At 41.1% G+C, this 14619-nt stretch overlaps 1 protein-coding gene across 1 annotated transcript in view; it reads right to left on the minus strand.

Moving 5' to 3' along the window:
• DHRSX (dehydrogenase/reductase X-linked) overlaps positions 1-14619 on the minus strand; it is a 169252-nt gene that overhangs the window by 127897 nt on the left and 26736 nt on the right. Inside the window, exon 2 of the mRNA XM_065626670.1 lies at positions 3235-3342. Within this exon, the coding sequence (XP_065482742.1) occupies positions 3235-3342 (108 nt within the window). The remainder of the gene's footprint in view (positions 1-3234; positions 3343-14619) is intronic.

The following is a 14619-nucleotide window of genomic DNA, read 5'->3' on the forward strand; positions in this document are numbered from 1 at the left end:
CACAGCCTGTCATGAGATTTTCCTGAGTAAAAGCCCTGCTGACTGTGAGTAATGCTATCACAGCCTGGCAAAAAGTCTCAATGAAATCTAGCAAAAAAACCCACAGAAAATGACTTTCAGCACTCAGGCCAACTTTTTTTCCCAGCGAGAGCATCCACAGAGGGAGACCATTGGTGGGAGAAAGGACTCGTGTGCACCAGTGTTGGGATTGGAAAAGACGAAGCTGTAGAAGCACTGTGCAACTGCTTGCTGAAAATGCTCTGAGTGAGCATACTGCCTTTTCACATGGTGTCTGTCCATGTTCCACAAGGTAACATGCTTTCTACTTACTTGTCTTCCTCATTCCATTGGCAGACTGGATTTAAAAGTAAGTTACTTCAAACATTTACTCCTCTAAAAAGTCAAACGGAGTCAAAATCACATCCACCACAAATGGTGAATCATCTTCACATTACACATTCAGGTTTGACTCATTTGCCTGCTGCAGGGATATCATTCTTTAGTGCTAAATATTCCCATTACTCAATTCTCATAATGGGAAGGAAACAGTCAGTGAATGGGCAAGATTGACTGTGAGCTACACGAGCCTCCCTTGCCAGCCCAAATTCTCCTAACATCCAGACTTTTTTCATGTAAGTTCAGGCCTATATATAAACATAGTGTGAAAATATTTCTAGAGTAGGAAGCTTGAGCACACTTGCTGTCTTATTAGAGACTTAAATCTTTGCTCGTCTGGCCTGAAGCTGAATGTGCTAATGTATGCCAATGTGCCAGCAGGTATTTGAAGCGTACTCTGGACACTTGGGGCCAACAGTTAGCAACAAGGATGGAAGGTCATTGCATTTAATGTGCTTTTGAGACTGTTTTAATCTTGCAGCTGGAACAAAGCCTGAGACTATCCATTCTACTGACAGGGCTTCTTTGCTTTGAAGAATTTCACAGGACAAGAAGATGGCTGTGACTCACTGGGCTCAGTGCTTAGGTCACTGTTTGCCTGAAATAATTGAATCAGTGGAAAATCTTACTCATCAAATGCTTCCTATAATTAATTTCATTAATTTACAGTTGTAGAGACTTGTAATGCAAATATTAAGGTCAGTACAATTGAAAAATGAATGGAAGTGTGTATGACTGTAAGTACCAGAAGAAAGAGGAGAGCAAAGAGTTAAAATAATGCCCCTCACTGAAAATAAAGAACACGTTTCTAGGACACTGTTCCTGCGTTGTTTATGTCAAGGCCACAGCACAGAGGACTTGCCAGCAGATGAACACGCACTCTGCCAGCAGGAGGATAACGTCCAGGTAGCAGCATTTCGCCCATACCATTACCTTTCCTGTTAGCCCACCCAGAAAATAAGCTATAGACACAGCCTATATACTCCAGACAATGAATAATGTACTAAGAGCTGACAACTCCTAAAGGATATAAAAGATCTGTCCATAAACTGGCCTGTCATTTCTGATCAAGCAGAACCACAGAGACAGGATAAGGACTCACCAGCTGCCGTGCCTTTTGTCACACTGCACACAAGTGACACTCGCCAGACGACATGAGCTCACACCTCTTGGTGCTTGTGAAAGTACAGGTGTGAGTGTGAGTGAATGAGATCTATGAGGGAGCCTGATTGGGAGTTGAAAAAAATCCAGCTTATTTATGGATTTTGTAATTAAATATCACCTTCCTTTTCCCAAAGATCTCACAGTGAGTTTTGTTACACAAAATATCCTAAACATTAAATGGTATAAAATAAGTCTTCAATGTTCTATGATTCCACAACCCCATGCAAAGAGAAGAAAATTGCCGTTTTTTTTCCCACTGAGTAGATTTTTGCAGTCCAACGTAAACATGGAAAGTGACTCCTTTAGTGAAATATTAATGCTGACATCTTTACCTACAACTAGGTACACTAGCTACATCTAGCATCTAGCTACATATACCAGCACCTACTTGCATTTTGCAGATGCTTGGTTTTGACACATCTATTAAAACGTGTACGAGGAAGTGGTATTCCACATTACGCCTCTACAATTCTAGGGCAACTCCACTAGTGTTACTGACTGCACTAAAGATACATGGCTACTATGCTCTTGTTTATTGTTTGGTGTGGGGGTTTTCTTGTTTATTTGTGTTTTTAATATGTGTTTACAAAACCTTAGAGAGAGCACATTCTGTATAAAAGCTAAATAAAATGGCATTACCACTGTGCTGGTGTATTATGAAATACCAACATTCAGTGACCTTACGATGTAAAAGTTACAGTGTTTTAGGAAAAAAATCTAGCTAAAGAAAGACAAAGAGACCAAAATGTAGCATTTTAAACATATGAGTATTCATAATTTTACATATAGGTTTATAACAGTAGCTATATTAGTGCATATATATACAGGGTGTTTCAAAAAGATGGACCCAATTTGAAGCTGTGATACCTTTGAAATTGTGTCCGTCTTTTTGAAACACCCTGTATAGTACAGAAAGCTTTCAAAAATAGGAAAAAAAAATCTAACTAATATTGTCTGTAGTGGAGAGAAGAAATTGTAGGCTCAGGACGTTTTTGGAGTTCCTACAGAAATTCACCCATCCTAACTTCAGATGTCTCAGTCTAACATAGTCACCTTTATAAACTCTTTATTATCAACGGAGAGAAACAGACATCTCCAGAAGGTGAGCTGTCCAGCCCATCTCAGACTGACAAAAAATAACTTCTCATGGTATTTATTTCCTTGCCTTGCTTACAATGGCCACCTACAGTGACAAACTGAGAAGTAAATGTTCAATATTTACATGGATGAAGTTACAAGGGTTTCCTCTGCCCTTATAATGCAAATCATCCCCCTCCACATACTGGAATATTCCTTCCAGGCTTTCATTAGATTTCCCCTTAATGAACACGTGCACCCTAACGTTGAGTCCATTCTCAGTAAGTAATTAGCTAATAAAATACTTCTGTAATACCCGTATTTTTAAGGTATTTTCATGACCTTATTGTTAACTTCTTACATAAAGTAGTCCAGTTGTTGCAAGTTTTGCAGAAAAAAAATCTCATCCACTTTTCTTTGAGATCTTGCAAAGCAAAACATAAACCTAACTTTTACTTGTGCTAAATGCTAGCAAAACCTTCTCCTACCTTCCTCTGCCATATATTTACTTATGCTAGAAAGAAAATCTTCCTTAAAAGAAAAAAAAAAGTTTCTGAAACAAAAAACCCATTCATATTAAGAAAATAATGACTTTACCTATTATAACGTGCATGCCAAGTCTTGCCAAATGCTTCACAGTTTGGTAACCAATTCCTTTAGCACCTCCAGTCACTATGGCAACCTTTCCATTTTGTGTAGGGAAAACTATATTTAAAAAAAAGAAATAATGCAAGGTTAGTTCATAATAGTAAGATGATTAAGAAGTTAAGATGTATTTTAAAGAGGTGTAAGCTTAACAGACCACTCAAGCCAGGCCAGTAAGCAATCTCAGAAGCAAACTCTCTATGGAAACAAAAACTACTGAGCATCCACCACTATTTACTATGCTATAATTTTCCAGTATTAACAGTTCACTAACGACAGAGCTTAATAACATGAAAGACAAACACCCAGTTCAGAAAGTTTCTCATTTCTATTTGCATGCATTTCATCATCCTGCAGTGATCTGCCCTTTAAAATTTTCACCTTAACTTTGTTACAGAGGAAGGTGACAGCTGTTACAAGTCAGCTCAGGGATGGTTTACTTCAAGCATACAGGGGAAAAAAATTCAATCGGCAGCATGATATCCTGCAAATTTCTTGACTGACAAAGGATAGGCCTCTACTAGTAACACAGAGGAAACGGCCAACAGCTCAAAGATGATGCATCTATAGGGCAGGAGTCGGCTGATCTGATCTACCTGCATAACTGAGCACTCTCCCTCTTGAAAATCACAGGGTCCTGGCCCCCCAAAGGAAGGAGAGGGCAATTTTTTGCATGAAACCCCCACCTGCTTTTCCCACCCACCCCAGCGCTCTCCTGAAGAAGCCAGCGTCGTCGATGCCCGTGGCTGGCCCTACACCACCTCAACCCCAACAAGCGCCCCTCAGCCCAGGGCACACTCCCCAAATCCCCCCTACTAGGGGCGGCTTAGACCCACAGCCCACGTCTCCTATGTCCCCAGGCAACCCTTCAACTGCCCAGTGAGCCAAGAAGTGGCTGGGACAGAGCCGGCAGGGTGGTCGCCATCCCACCTGCACGCCCTCACACCAGCCACGGGCTGCCCCATGCGCCCCTCCAAGACGGAGGGAGCCCTCCCGCCAAAGGAGAGCAAAGGTCTTTTAACTGCTTGGAGGGGGCATGATTCAGGTCAAATATCAAATATTATTTTTTATGAGGTGGTGGATCTTTCCTGTGAAGCGTTATGTGATGTCTTCAGGTGACTGAGGTGAGCTTCTGTTTGCTTTTCAGAAGAAGCTGCTAGGTATTTGTACAGGGAAAACGGCACTGAGTACTTCATTTTCCTGTGGTGCAGTGGCTGTAGGCCATGTTATAGATAACAAATATTAAAAAGATGCCAACTTTCATTTATCTTGATTTCTAGGTTTTTAGGGGATTTCTTTGTTGTACAACACAAGCTCATTTTTAATATGGTTATGAAACACAGAACTAGCGTTCATACAAGGTGTTTTCTTCACAGCAACTTCAAAAAGGACTCAGATTTCACCTTTTCTGAAACACATAACTCTTTCCAGCACAATTCAACATGAATTTCTGTTCTCTTCAGGTAACAGCATGACTCTTCCCACCCATGCAGAGCGAGAATGGTTTGCAAGTATTTGAAAGTTAATTCCTATTACAGTGATATCCCTGCATGTAAAATATAGAAATCAAGTTAAATAAAACTTCATCAAGAGCTTTCCTAAAGGGCTCTAGTTTAGTTATAAGCAGTCCTGTAATTTCCACCAAAAATATTTCTGATAACAAACTCTATGAAAAATGCCCACATTTTTTCAAGAGTTAAGCCTAGAAATTAAAGCTAGACTTGACACTAAATACTTAGGTAAATTGCCGGCTCTGGGTAGTATTTTTAAATTGCTTATTACTTTATCAGAGTTGACCTTTTTAGATTATGTTTTCCTGGTCTGTTCTCCATCAGTGAAGCAGTAAAGGAAAAAAAAAAAGGTTTTGTAGTTTGCAAAATGCAGACAGAATATAAAGACTTTAAGAGGAAGAAAAATAAATGTTCATAGTGTGAAACGAGTTGTTGTCACCTCTCTGTGAACAGCTCTTGTGTCCCAGCATTACTGGATACACTTGAAATTTGGCAAGGACAGATAATCTCAAGCCCTTTCAGACATGGAGTGAAAAATCAATGCCTGAATGATTCATGTCCACTGTTCCACATTTTAGACCACATGAAAAAAGGAACACATTGCCTTGTACCAAAAGTGTGCTGAGAGGAGACAGGCCTTTTAACCAGGAATGGGGCAACACTCTTTGTAAGACAGCAGACAAACCTGAAACAGCTTTTTGAGCTAAGCACTCAGAAAGTTCAGGGCTCTGAGAAATGAACTCTTGCAAAGAGTCAAGTCCACGTTGCGAGAGCCATTCGGAGGGGCTGAACAGCTGTAAATCCATACAGGGAACACTGGCATTGCCTTGGTGTTAAAGCACGAAAGACCATTTCTGGCCATGACAGATACAAGCGTGAGTTTTGCATGTGGCAACTGCATATGTATTTGTAAAGAAAATGCCATCTAGAAGGTAAAAATATGAGCTGAAGTCCACTGAGTAATTTTCTTTTAAAGTTTAGCTAATCCGGTCATAAACTAGATTGAAAATTCTGCTGACACATGATAGAGCGAGTTGCAGAGATGTGAAGTTGCTTCCTCCCCAGAGCTCTCTCTGCCCATGCATCTTTCGTCCCCGTTTCACCTGTGCATTTGGGTATAGAACTGGGAGAAAAAAGGAAAATTAAGTCATTTCCATTTTTGTTTATTTCACTATATCTGGAAAAACTTATTTCAACACCAACAAAAGGAATTTCCTCAAGAGAAATTGCATTCCTTTGGGCCTGAGTAGCTTTCTCCTCTTCTGCCTCCCCACCCCTTCTCTTGCTTCCTACCCTCACACCACACTGCCAACCTGACATTTGGACTTCACATGTTGCATACATGTCACTGCACCACTATATCTACCTATTGAATAAGAAGACATTTTAGTGAAAAATTAATTCGCTTAGAAGAAATTAATTTGCTTAGAAGAAAACTAATGAGAACAAATGAGAAAAAGAAGTCAGGACTAGGAAAGGGGCAATAACATGAACGAAAAGTGGGAGGTCAGAAGAGCAAAGTGGTAACAGGGATCACTGCAATTAAATGGTGTCTATCAGAGCACAATGAAAGAAAATACCCAGTCCTATCCTGTCCATGAGGGATGCAAAGATAAGCACGATTTTTGGTCCCAATGGCCACTCAAGCCAGGAACATTACCAACCTGCAAAAAAGAGCATGACAGATGGACGGACTCCACCACAGAGATGCATTCGGTCTTACAGAGAGCTTTAAACAGGTCTGTTTGCAGCAGCTAGCTCCAAGGAACTAAGAAAGCACCCAGCAAGGGAGAAATGAGGGCTGCAGACATATGGATAAATGGCCAGTATCCATTTTATTTACAAGTACAGTGTACAGCTTCCACAGAACATGGTTTTGAATTGACACAAAACTGCATGACACATCTCAGTATATCGGCTCACTTCAGCAAAAATGGGACGCACAAAAAGAAAAACTGAAATACAGCTTTGCAGTTGGGAAAACAAACAAACAAAACAAAACAAACCCAACTCTCAATTAATCCTTAATTTTGATTTTTATTAATCTTAAATTAATTTTAATCTGCAGAAAAGGTGTACTGTTTCCATCAAGACAAGTACCTTCATGTAAAATGAATCTTTATGAAAATGACACACTGTTACTTCTTACATCAACAAAAGTGGGCAAGATCGAACCCAGGCTGCATGTGTAAGCCACTGGCAACTACAGTGAAAAGCAGTTTATTGGTGCCCTGTTCCCACTAGGACTCCACTGTCGGGTACAGTTTGCAAAACGCCCACCTTTTCAGCCTGAAAACATCTCTTCCACAATGAAACCAAACACCAAACTTGCAAAGCAGACCTGGGCTCAGCCTGGTTTTTCAGCAGATACTGGTTTATTTTGTGTGAAAGGTTGAGCCGAGCGTGGCGGGAGGCTGGGAGCCCCCCCAGGCAAGAGGCAGTGGGGACCCACCAGCTTTGCCACACCGAGGAGGTTCCCTCTGGCGCTTCTTGCACCTCATTTAAAACACCCCAGCTCTCTCTCTGCCTCTGCTCCCGATAAGTGGGTAGATACTGATCTCAATTACAGAGGCGTAATGCCAGTGATCTCACCTGGGACATGAGAACCCTACAGCCCTGCTGCTAATGAAATCCCCTGACCAGCCACCAGCTGCTAATTTCCCTTTGTGTTTGAAGAAACCAGCCTGCAGACCTTAAGTGCTGCTTTATCACACCAAAGCCAGAGAGGCTTCTCCCAGGCTGCCGGTTCTGCCGGCATCCCAATGTATTTGGAAGAAATAAGCCTGTCAGTTTTGCAAGTGGATTAAGCTAAAGCAGAAAAATAAGGCAGACTTATTCTGTAACAAATACATCCAGATATGAAGCTATTTTAAAATAATTATTGTCCTTTTAAATATAGTTCTCCTTAATCTGAAATAACTTCCATGTACAGAGACATCCTCAAGCACAGTCAATACTGCAAAGAATTTAAGGCAATTCTGTAATTTTTAAAAATAATAATTAAGGGACTCTTAAAGAGGGCTGTCAAAATATCTCTGCAACTGCCAAGACCACAGAGAAATAAAACAGACCGCAAATCCATATCAATGACCACTTTCATTTCAGTGACCGGTTCCTGCTGGCAAAATCTCAACTCTGGACTAAGGATGGAGGTAACTGAATTAGTCAATTAAAACACAAGCATTAAACTTTGTTCCTTGTAGAAATGTACTGTGTAAACACAGACAATGAAAACCTCAGAGGAGCTCCCCTTAAAAGTTGCTTGCTTTGGTTTTCTGTAATCTTTACAATACAGCCCATTTGAAGAAAAAATATATTTTAAAAAGTATTAAAAGTTTATTAAAAGCAAATTGCATCAAATTTTTACAAAGTTCCATCTCCTACTCTATTAATCCAGCATCTGCATTGTGGAACATTATGAGTCATGTGGACATTAAAATATAATATCTTCATATTAATCTCTTCAGTAAACCCTCTTTTTAAGACATTGAAGGCCAAAGGCAGAATTTAGATTGTCTAAATCAGTCTCCAGTCCTTATCGGACCAGAAAGACGAGCACTGCTGAAGGCATCTGAGGAGCTTTGCAAGAGGCCCCTGATGACAGGTCACCTGAGAGGCGCCACACTGGCCCTGCCTGCACCTCCTGAACAGGGCACTCAGCACAGGGACTTCGGTGGCATTTGTGTTTAAGAGGCCCCTGCAGACAATTCCTTCCTCCTATAACTGAATAATTTATATGCGAATATTATGCCTGAAGGTAACTGGCAGAACCACAGATAATATATTTTTTTTTTAAAGAAAAAAAAGAAAAGAAACCACAATGAAAATTTAGTTTGATGACAGAATAACGAATGCCAAGTTTGGAGCTGTTGCTGTCTAGCGACAGTGAGAAAAAGAGGGCAAACTGTAATTGTCAGTCCTCATCTAATGCCACAGGACGAGGCACAACTGGGGTTTTCTAGTCAGCTAAAGAATTCATACAGGTCAGTCTGCTACCAAATTACTGAGTAGTTTTTCCTGTCCCAGAAACCTGCAGCCCTTTTTCCCTGATTTCAACTGTGGCAGTGCTAAGATTATAGCCATTAAGGTCTCTTCCAAAGCAGATGTAGAAAAATAATTCATTTGCTACTCTGAGAGTCAATCAGCAGACTGCTGGGGAATCCACGCAGCTTTGAGCAATAGTCTTTTGTGGGAGCCTCAGAGTATCATCTCCGTAAACTTCTGTTTTGGCAGAAAACGAGTAACAGGGGTCCAGGCTCAAAAAAATCATTCCAGGACTATCCTACCAGAAGACAATTTAAGGTACTCAGGTCCCAAGGAATAAACCAGACAATCTTCTTTTTTTCTTGTAGACACCAGCTTCCACCAGCAGAAAAGTTGTGGGTCCTAAGCCTGTCCTAAGCCTGTGAAGATGATCTTTCAAATGCAAATGGTCTTCCCAAATTTGCACACCAAAATCTCTTCTGCCTCTGCTGCTTCCTACCATTTTCCTAACGAACATCAATATGCAATCAAGATTGAAGGCTTTTAAGGCTGGAAACCAGGTAGGTGGCAACCAGCCTGACTAGTCCTTCCGTGAAAAGGTATCCTGCTGCTTTCAGCAGTTGCAAGCCAGAGGACTTTCCACACATGAACAACTGTCATGCACACATGCAGATCCACTGGCACACAACCAACAGCTCCAATGCACCTCGAATCAATGGACACATTGTGCAAGGGTAGTTTATTTGTCCAGGATGAGCATCTGTTTCCAAGCACAACTGGAATTTTGCATCAGCTGGGTGACAAGCCTCCTAGCTTTTGTCTTACTCTACTTCTGCAGAAGAAGTGAAAGGCGGGAATCACAAGGAAATGGAGGTACCAGGGACAAGCTGGCTCTGGGGTTACTCATGGGAAGGGAAAAGTGTTGAAGAACCAGAACAGCAGGAGAAACCAAACCATGGAAATGTGTTCCTTACCCTACAAATGCATAGTATCTTAAGGTGCTATTAATGGAATAGCAGCAGCCAGATGGCCGTAAGACTGTCAGCAGCCAGGAGAAGACCTGTTATAATTGAAGAAGCCTCCCACACAGCCACCGATAGGCAAGGTGGATTGTTAACAACCAAGTTTTTTGTTTAACCATTACATGAGGTACACACAGGTCTTAAAATGCTGCGTGTCCATGAACCAACAAACAATATCTCACACTCACCCATGCTGGAAACTCATAACAGCTCCATCGCCTGTATTTCAGGCTGAGATATCCTACTTGAGCCCACATATGCAGCCCGTGCCTGTGAGATGGACATTTCCACATTTGGCAGCGCCTCCGTACACGTGCAACATGGGCAGTTGCTGGAACAGCAGGAGCAATTTGCCTGGGCTGCCTGGAGATCTGGGAACCCAAGCAGCGTCATAATGCAAACCAAGGCAGCAGGCTTCCACCAAGCCTGCACAAATGGCCAAAGTGAACCAAGGCAGCAAATGACACAAAAGCAGGGGGAGTCAGCAGATACACCAAAGCAGTGTGGTCACCCAGCTAAGGAGCTAATGTGTATCTTCATCCCTTCCCAACCTTGTCAATACGAGAACAAGCAATGTCTCTTCAGAGTTAGCAGCAAACATCTGCTGAGCCAGACTAATGAAATTTTTTTAATTGCCAACGAAAACATCAAAAACCACAAAACTTTAAGCCTTCTGTAAGGTTATAGAATTTCTTTAGCTTTTTGACAAGCATGCCAGTTTTCTTACAGGGACAAAGTGATAACATTTCCAGGCAAGATGACAAGCCCTTCACAGAAGCCGGAGATACAAGTTCCCAAAATCAATTCCAGCACTCGTCCCCAGATATCTCATTTAACACATGGGAAAGCTGTACTACAAAGGATTAATAAGCAGAATAGCTCATCCTCCCTCTTATTTTTCATCTCATTAACACATTGAGGAGCCTTGGGAGGTATTATATAGCAACAAGTATTACTGGAGTTCAGTATCTCAAGATTGGAGCATCAGTATCCACAGCAAGACCTAACTATAGTAAAAGAAATCTACACATTAGAAAATATGTAAGATCAATTGGTGCAGTAGTAAGAAAATAGTTATCACATCAGCATTACAGGACTGAAATAAATATTTCTTTTTTGCTAAAGAAAAATAACAATAACCTAAATAAGGCAGTTTTTCAGAGCAACAGCTTTTGGTGCTCAAAAATCCAAGCCCTGAGATACAGGATCTCTCCAGCAACAGCTGGAAGGGGGATGAAAAGCTGCGCTAAAGATTTCATTTGCATGACACACCTATCTACATTTCTTCTAGTGATTCTTGGAAAGAGAGGATAAATGCAGATAAAGGGAAAAGTGTGCATGGAAGGTAGGGTCTGGAAGGGAGAGAAGGAGGAAGTATTAAACTCTCAAAGACACAAGAAAAAGGGTTTTATTGTCAAGAAGAGGTCATTTTCCAGTGCTCCAACACCCTTCCCCCTCTCTTCACCTTCCCCTCTACTTCCAAGTATTTAGCTGAAAGAGACGCATCTCTAAGCTAATTAATAAGCCTCAATCATAAATCTGTTTGTCCTCAAGGCAAAAAAAGGCCCAGCAAGGAGACCTGCACAGACCACTTGGCCTATGGCTCCTTACGGATGCAAATCAAGTGTGGTTTGGTGCGGGGAAGATGGTGTAAGTCAAGGCAATGTAACCACGGATGGATAGAAAGGTAAGCTACGACTATTGCCAAAGTAATCTGAAAAATATTTCCTCTGCACTTGCACATGTATTTCCAGTGCCCTGTTTTCTAGAGCATGTGACTGTAGTGTCTGCAAGTGAAGAAGTCCTGCAGGGCTACAAGAGCCACGGGAGGCTGCATTTTCACACGTCTTCTGACTACACTCTGAGTGCTTTTGGTTTATTTGTCAAACAGGACCCTCACTAACATTGATCCTGGACTTTGTGATGCTGCTAGATTTGTCAGAAGGCCTGCACAGAGAAGAAGATAATTGCAGTATTTGAAAACATTATAGATGGTAATTTTCCAAACTGATTTAAGCTGTCTTTTCTCTCAATAAATCCTGTGCAGACCTTCTGCATCAGGCTCATTGATCACATGAAAAAAAGGTGAATATTGCCTCCTCCAGAAGGAAGAGGCTGAGAATGAAGAAAACTAAAGAGGATGGTTAATCTGGGAAGTTTTCTTGCCATTTCTGAATTGAGTTTCTCTAAGACAATGGGAAACAAAGCTGCATTGAAAAACGGTTTGATGAAGCACATATCTGATCTTTTTACAATACAAGTTCAGGCTGATTTTTACAGAGAGATATTAGGAAATTCGATCCCAACAAATATGGAAGTGCCCTAAGGTAAAAGAAAGCAAAAGTAGAAGGGAGGGTGCAGTTCCCGAGTCCTAAATCTGGCCACATTTGCTGTTCTCAGGTACTTTGTTCCTTTAGCCAAAACTCTTCTAAAGATAAGAGATTTGAATCTAATTTTTATGACTGCCAAATAGATAGATTGAACACACCATTATACAAATCAGACAGTTGGAAAATACCACCGTGCACTATTAAAATCTGCTAAAAATTCATCAGGAATCCAGGTTTGCTCACAGCCCGCTCTGGGAGCAAAGCTCCCAACTGAATGCGTAGGAATGGGAGAGCACTCGATCTCTGGGAAGGGATGGAGGAAGAGAGAGAAGAGATAGAGAAAGAAATAAGAGATGGAAGAGTTGCCTTAGATCTACAGATATCAATTATACTAGTGATATCACGACTCCGCAAGTTCCAGGTTGGCATCAAGCAACTTCTGCCATCACAAGCTAGCCCTTATCTCAAACATCCTTGCTATTCCTGGCTTGAGCCAGGTTTTTGCTGGAGGAACACTGGTCTCAAGTAACAAGGATATTTCAGATAAAGGCCAATAGCACATATTGACAAACTTGTGCAAGAATACTTGGCACAGGACTACCCACTGGTGTTACACCACACGTGGCGTATTTTGCTCCACTGTGCAATCGTTTTGTCTTGGGGACAGACGCCAACTAGGGACTCGGATGAAGACATAAAATGCCACCATTGCCTGGAAGAGAAGAGAGAGACAGAGCTTTGCTGCTCTTTATTGCTGTACAGCCAGATACAAGAGGCGTGTGGGACATCACCACGCTCCGACAGGAGCAGAAGCTGAAGGGCAGAGTGTTAATTTGGCTCAGCCGAGGCCATTGATAGGTGAGCAGCCCCGGCTTTGCTCACAAAAGGTACATCACAAAAATCTAATGTGGGGTTTTGTGAAACAAGGGCAAGACGGTTGTTGCAATCATGTGACGAAATCCCAATAATTCCTTACAGTATACTGCACAGCCACACCCTACATGTGAAAGACTAATGAATTTTTTAAAAATACCAGGAGAAGAAACTCAAAACTAGCTCCAAGAAGAAAGTACCCATTCCCTACATATGCATATATTTAAAGGATCCATTTACCCATATCATTTCTTCCATGGGAAAATACTATCACAAGAATAGAAAAGGACAGATTTCCATTTGCCATGTATTCTCTGCCCTGCTTATCTTTCATTCCTTTTATGTATTTACCTATTAAATCTTTCTCTTTAGCTTTCTTCTCTTTCATTGCAGTCACAGTAAAGACAGGGAAGTTATATACAGGTGTATCTTTAAATCAAGAAAAAGTATCTGGTTATCTTTCGAACAGATTTACTGATACTTACTCCCATACTCCCTCCCTCTGGGCAAATGTAACTGTGCAATACCTCAGGCAATGTCATTTTATGTAAAACTCCCTGGTGCTCTTCAAGTCATGTCATCTTGTAATTATCTTTTTTTCCTGTTGTGAAATAAGAGATGAAAAAGAGGAGCTCATCTCAGGAGATTTAAATAGGGGTAATGGAAATAGCTCTGCATAGTCTTGTACCTCCAGAAAGAATTTTCCCATACTGCAAAAGTTAGAGACGTTAGAATTTTTTTTTCATTCTGCATCAGGAACTGAAGACTGTCCAGGTGTCAGCCTTTTACAAAAAGCTAACAAGTAGATGCGGCTACCTCTCAGAATGGTTTATATCCCTCAAGATGTAAGAAACCATCTCAAGTCCTTGCTCTCAGTCATACCCCAACCATAAAAAGAGTCTTCACAATCTAACAGTGTAAAGCTCCAGCTTCACCAAACATCTGCCATGTAAAGACACTTCTCCTTCCCCCAAAAATCCCCAATAAATGTAAAATTTCTCCATACCCTTCTCGGAAATCCAGTGATCAGTTTTAAGAAGCCATAAATGGAAAACAAAGCAAAATGTATGTAATGCCAGAAAATGCCTTCTCTTGGAAAGACCATGTCCCAGCTATCTCAAAAAACTTGACAAACACAGTTATCTCCAGGAAATGTGGCACAGAATTCATAAGGGTTTTTGAAATTTCGTATCTAACTGTGAAAAATTAGCATTTAGGTTATAGTTTTGACCTAAAAAACAGGGTGATGACAGTGATTTTGAAATGCTAAAGAAACAAAAAATTGGCTAAGAGTGACATGTCTGTTACTCCATTATGAACTGAGAAAATGTCACAACTGGCTGCAATGTAGAAACCTTATTTCAGAAAACTGTAAATGCTGGGCTGGTTGTTTCACAACAGAGACATCTGGGAGGAGGGGAGGAACAAAAAAACAAACAAACAAAAAACCCACACAGACAAAAAAACCCAAACCAAAACAAAAAACCCAACCAAACGCCACCAACACGCACCAACCAAAACAGCTGCTGCTCTTGATTTAATCCCAAATAATGCAGAAATTGACCCAAGCAGGCAAGCCCCCACACCTTGCATAGAAGAAAGCTTCTGCCATAAAGC

The sequence above is a fragment of the Caloenas nicobarica genome, chromosome 1 (genome assembly GCF_036013445.1).
Source record: "Caloenas nicobarica isolate bCalNic1 chromosome 1, bCalNic1.hap1, whole genome shotgun sequence".
Taxonomy (NCBI): domain Eukaryota; kingdom Metazoa; phylum Chordata; class Aves; order Columbiformes; family Columbidae; genus Caloenas; species Caloenas nicobarica.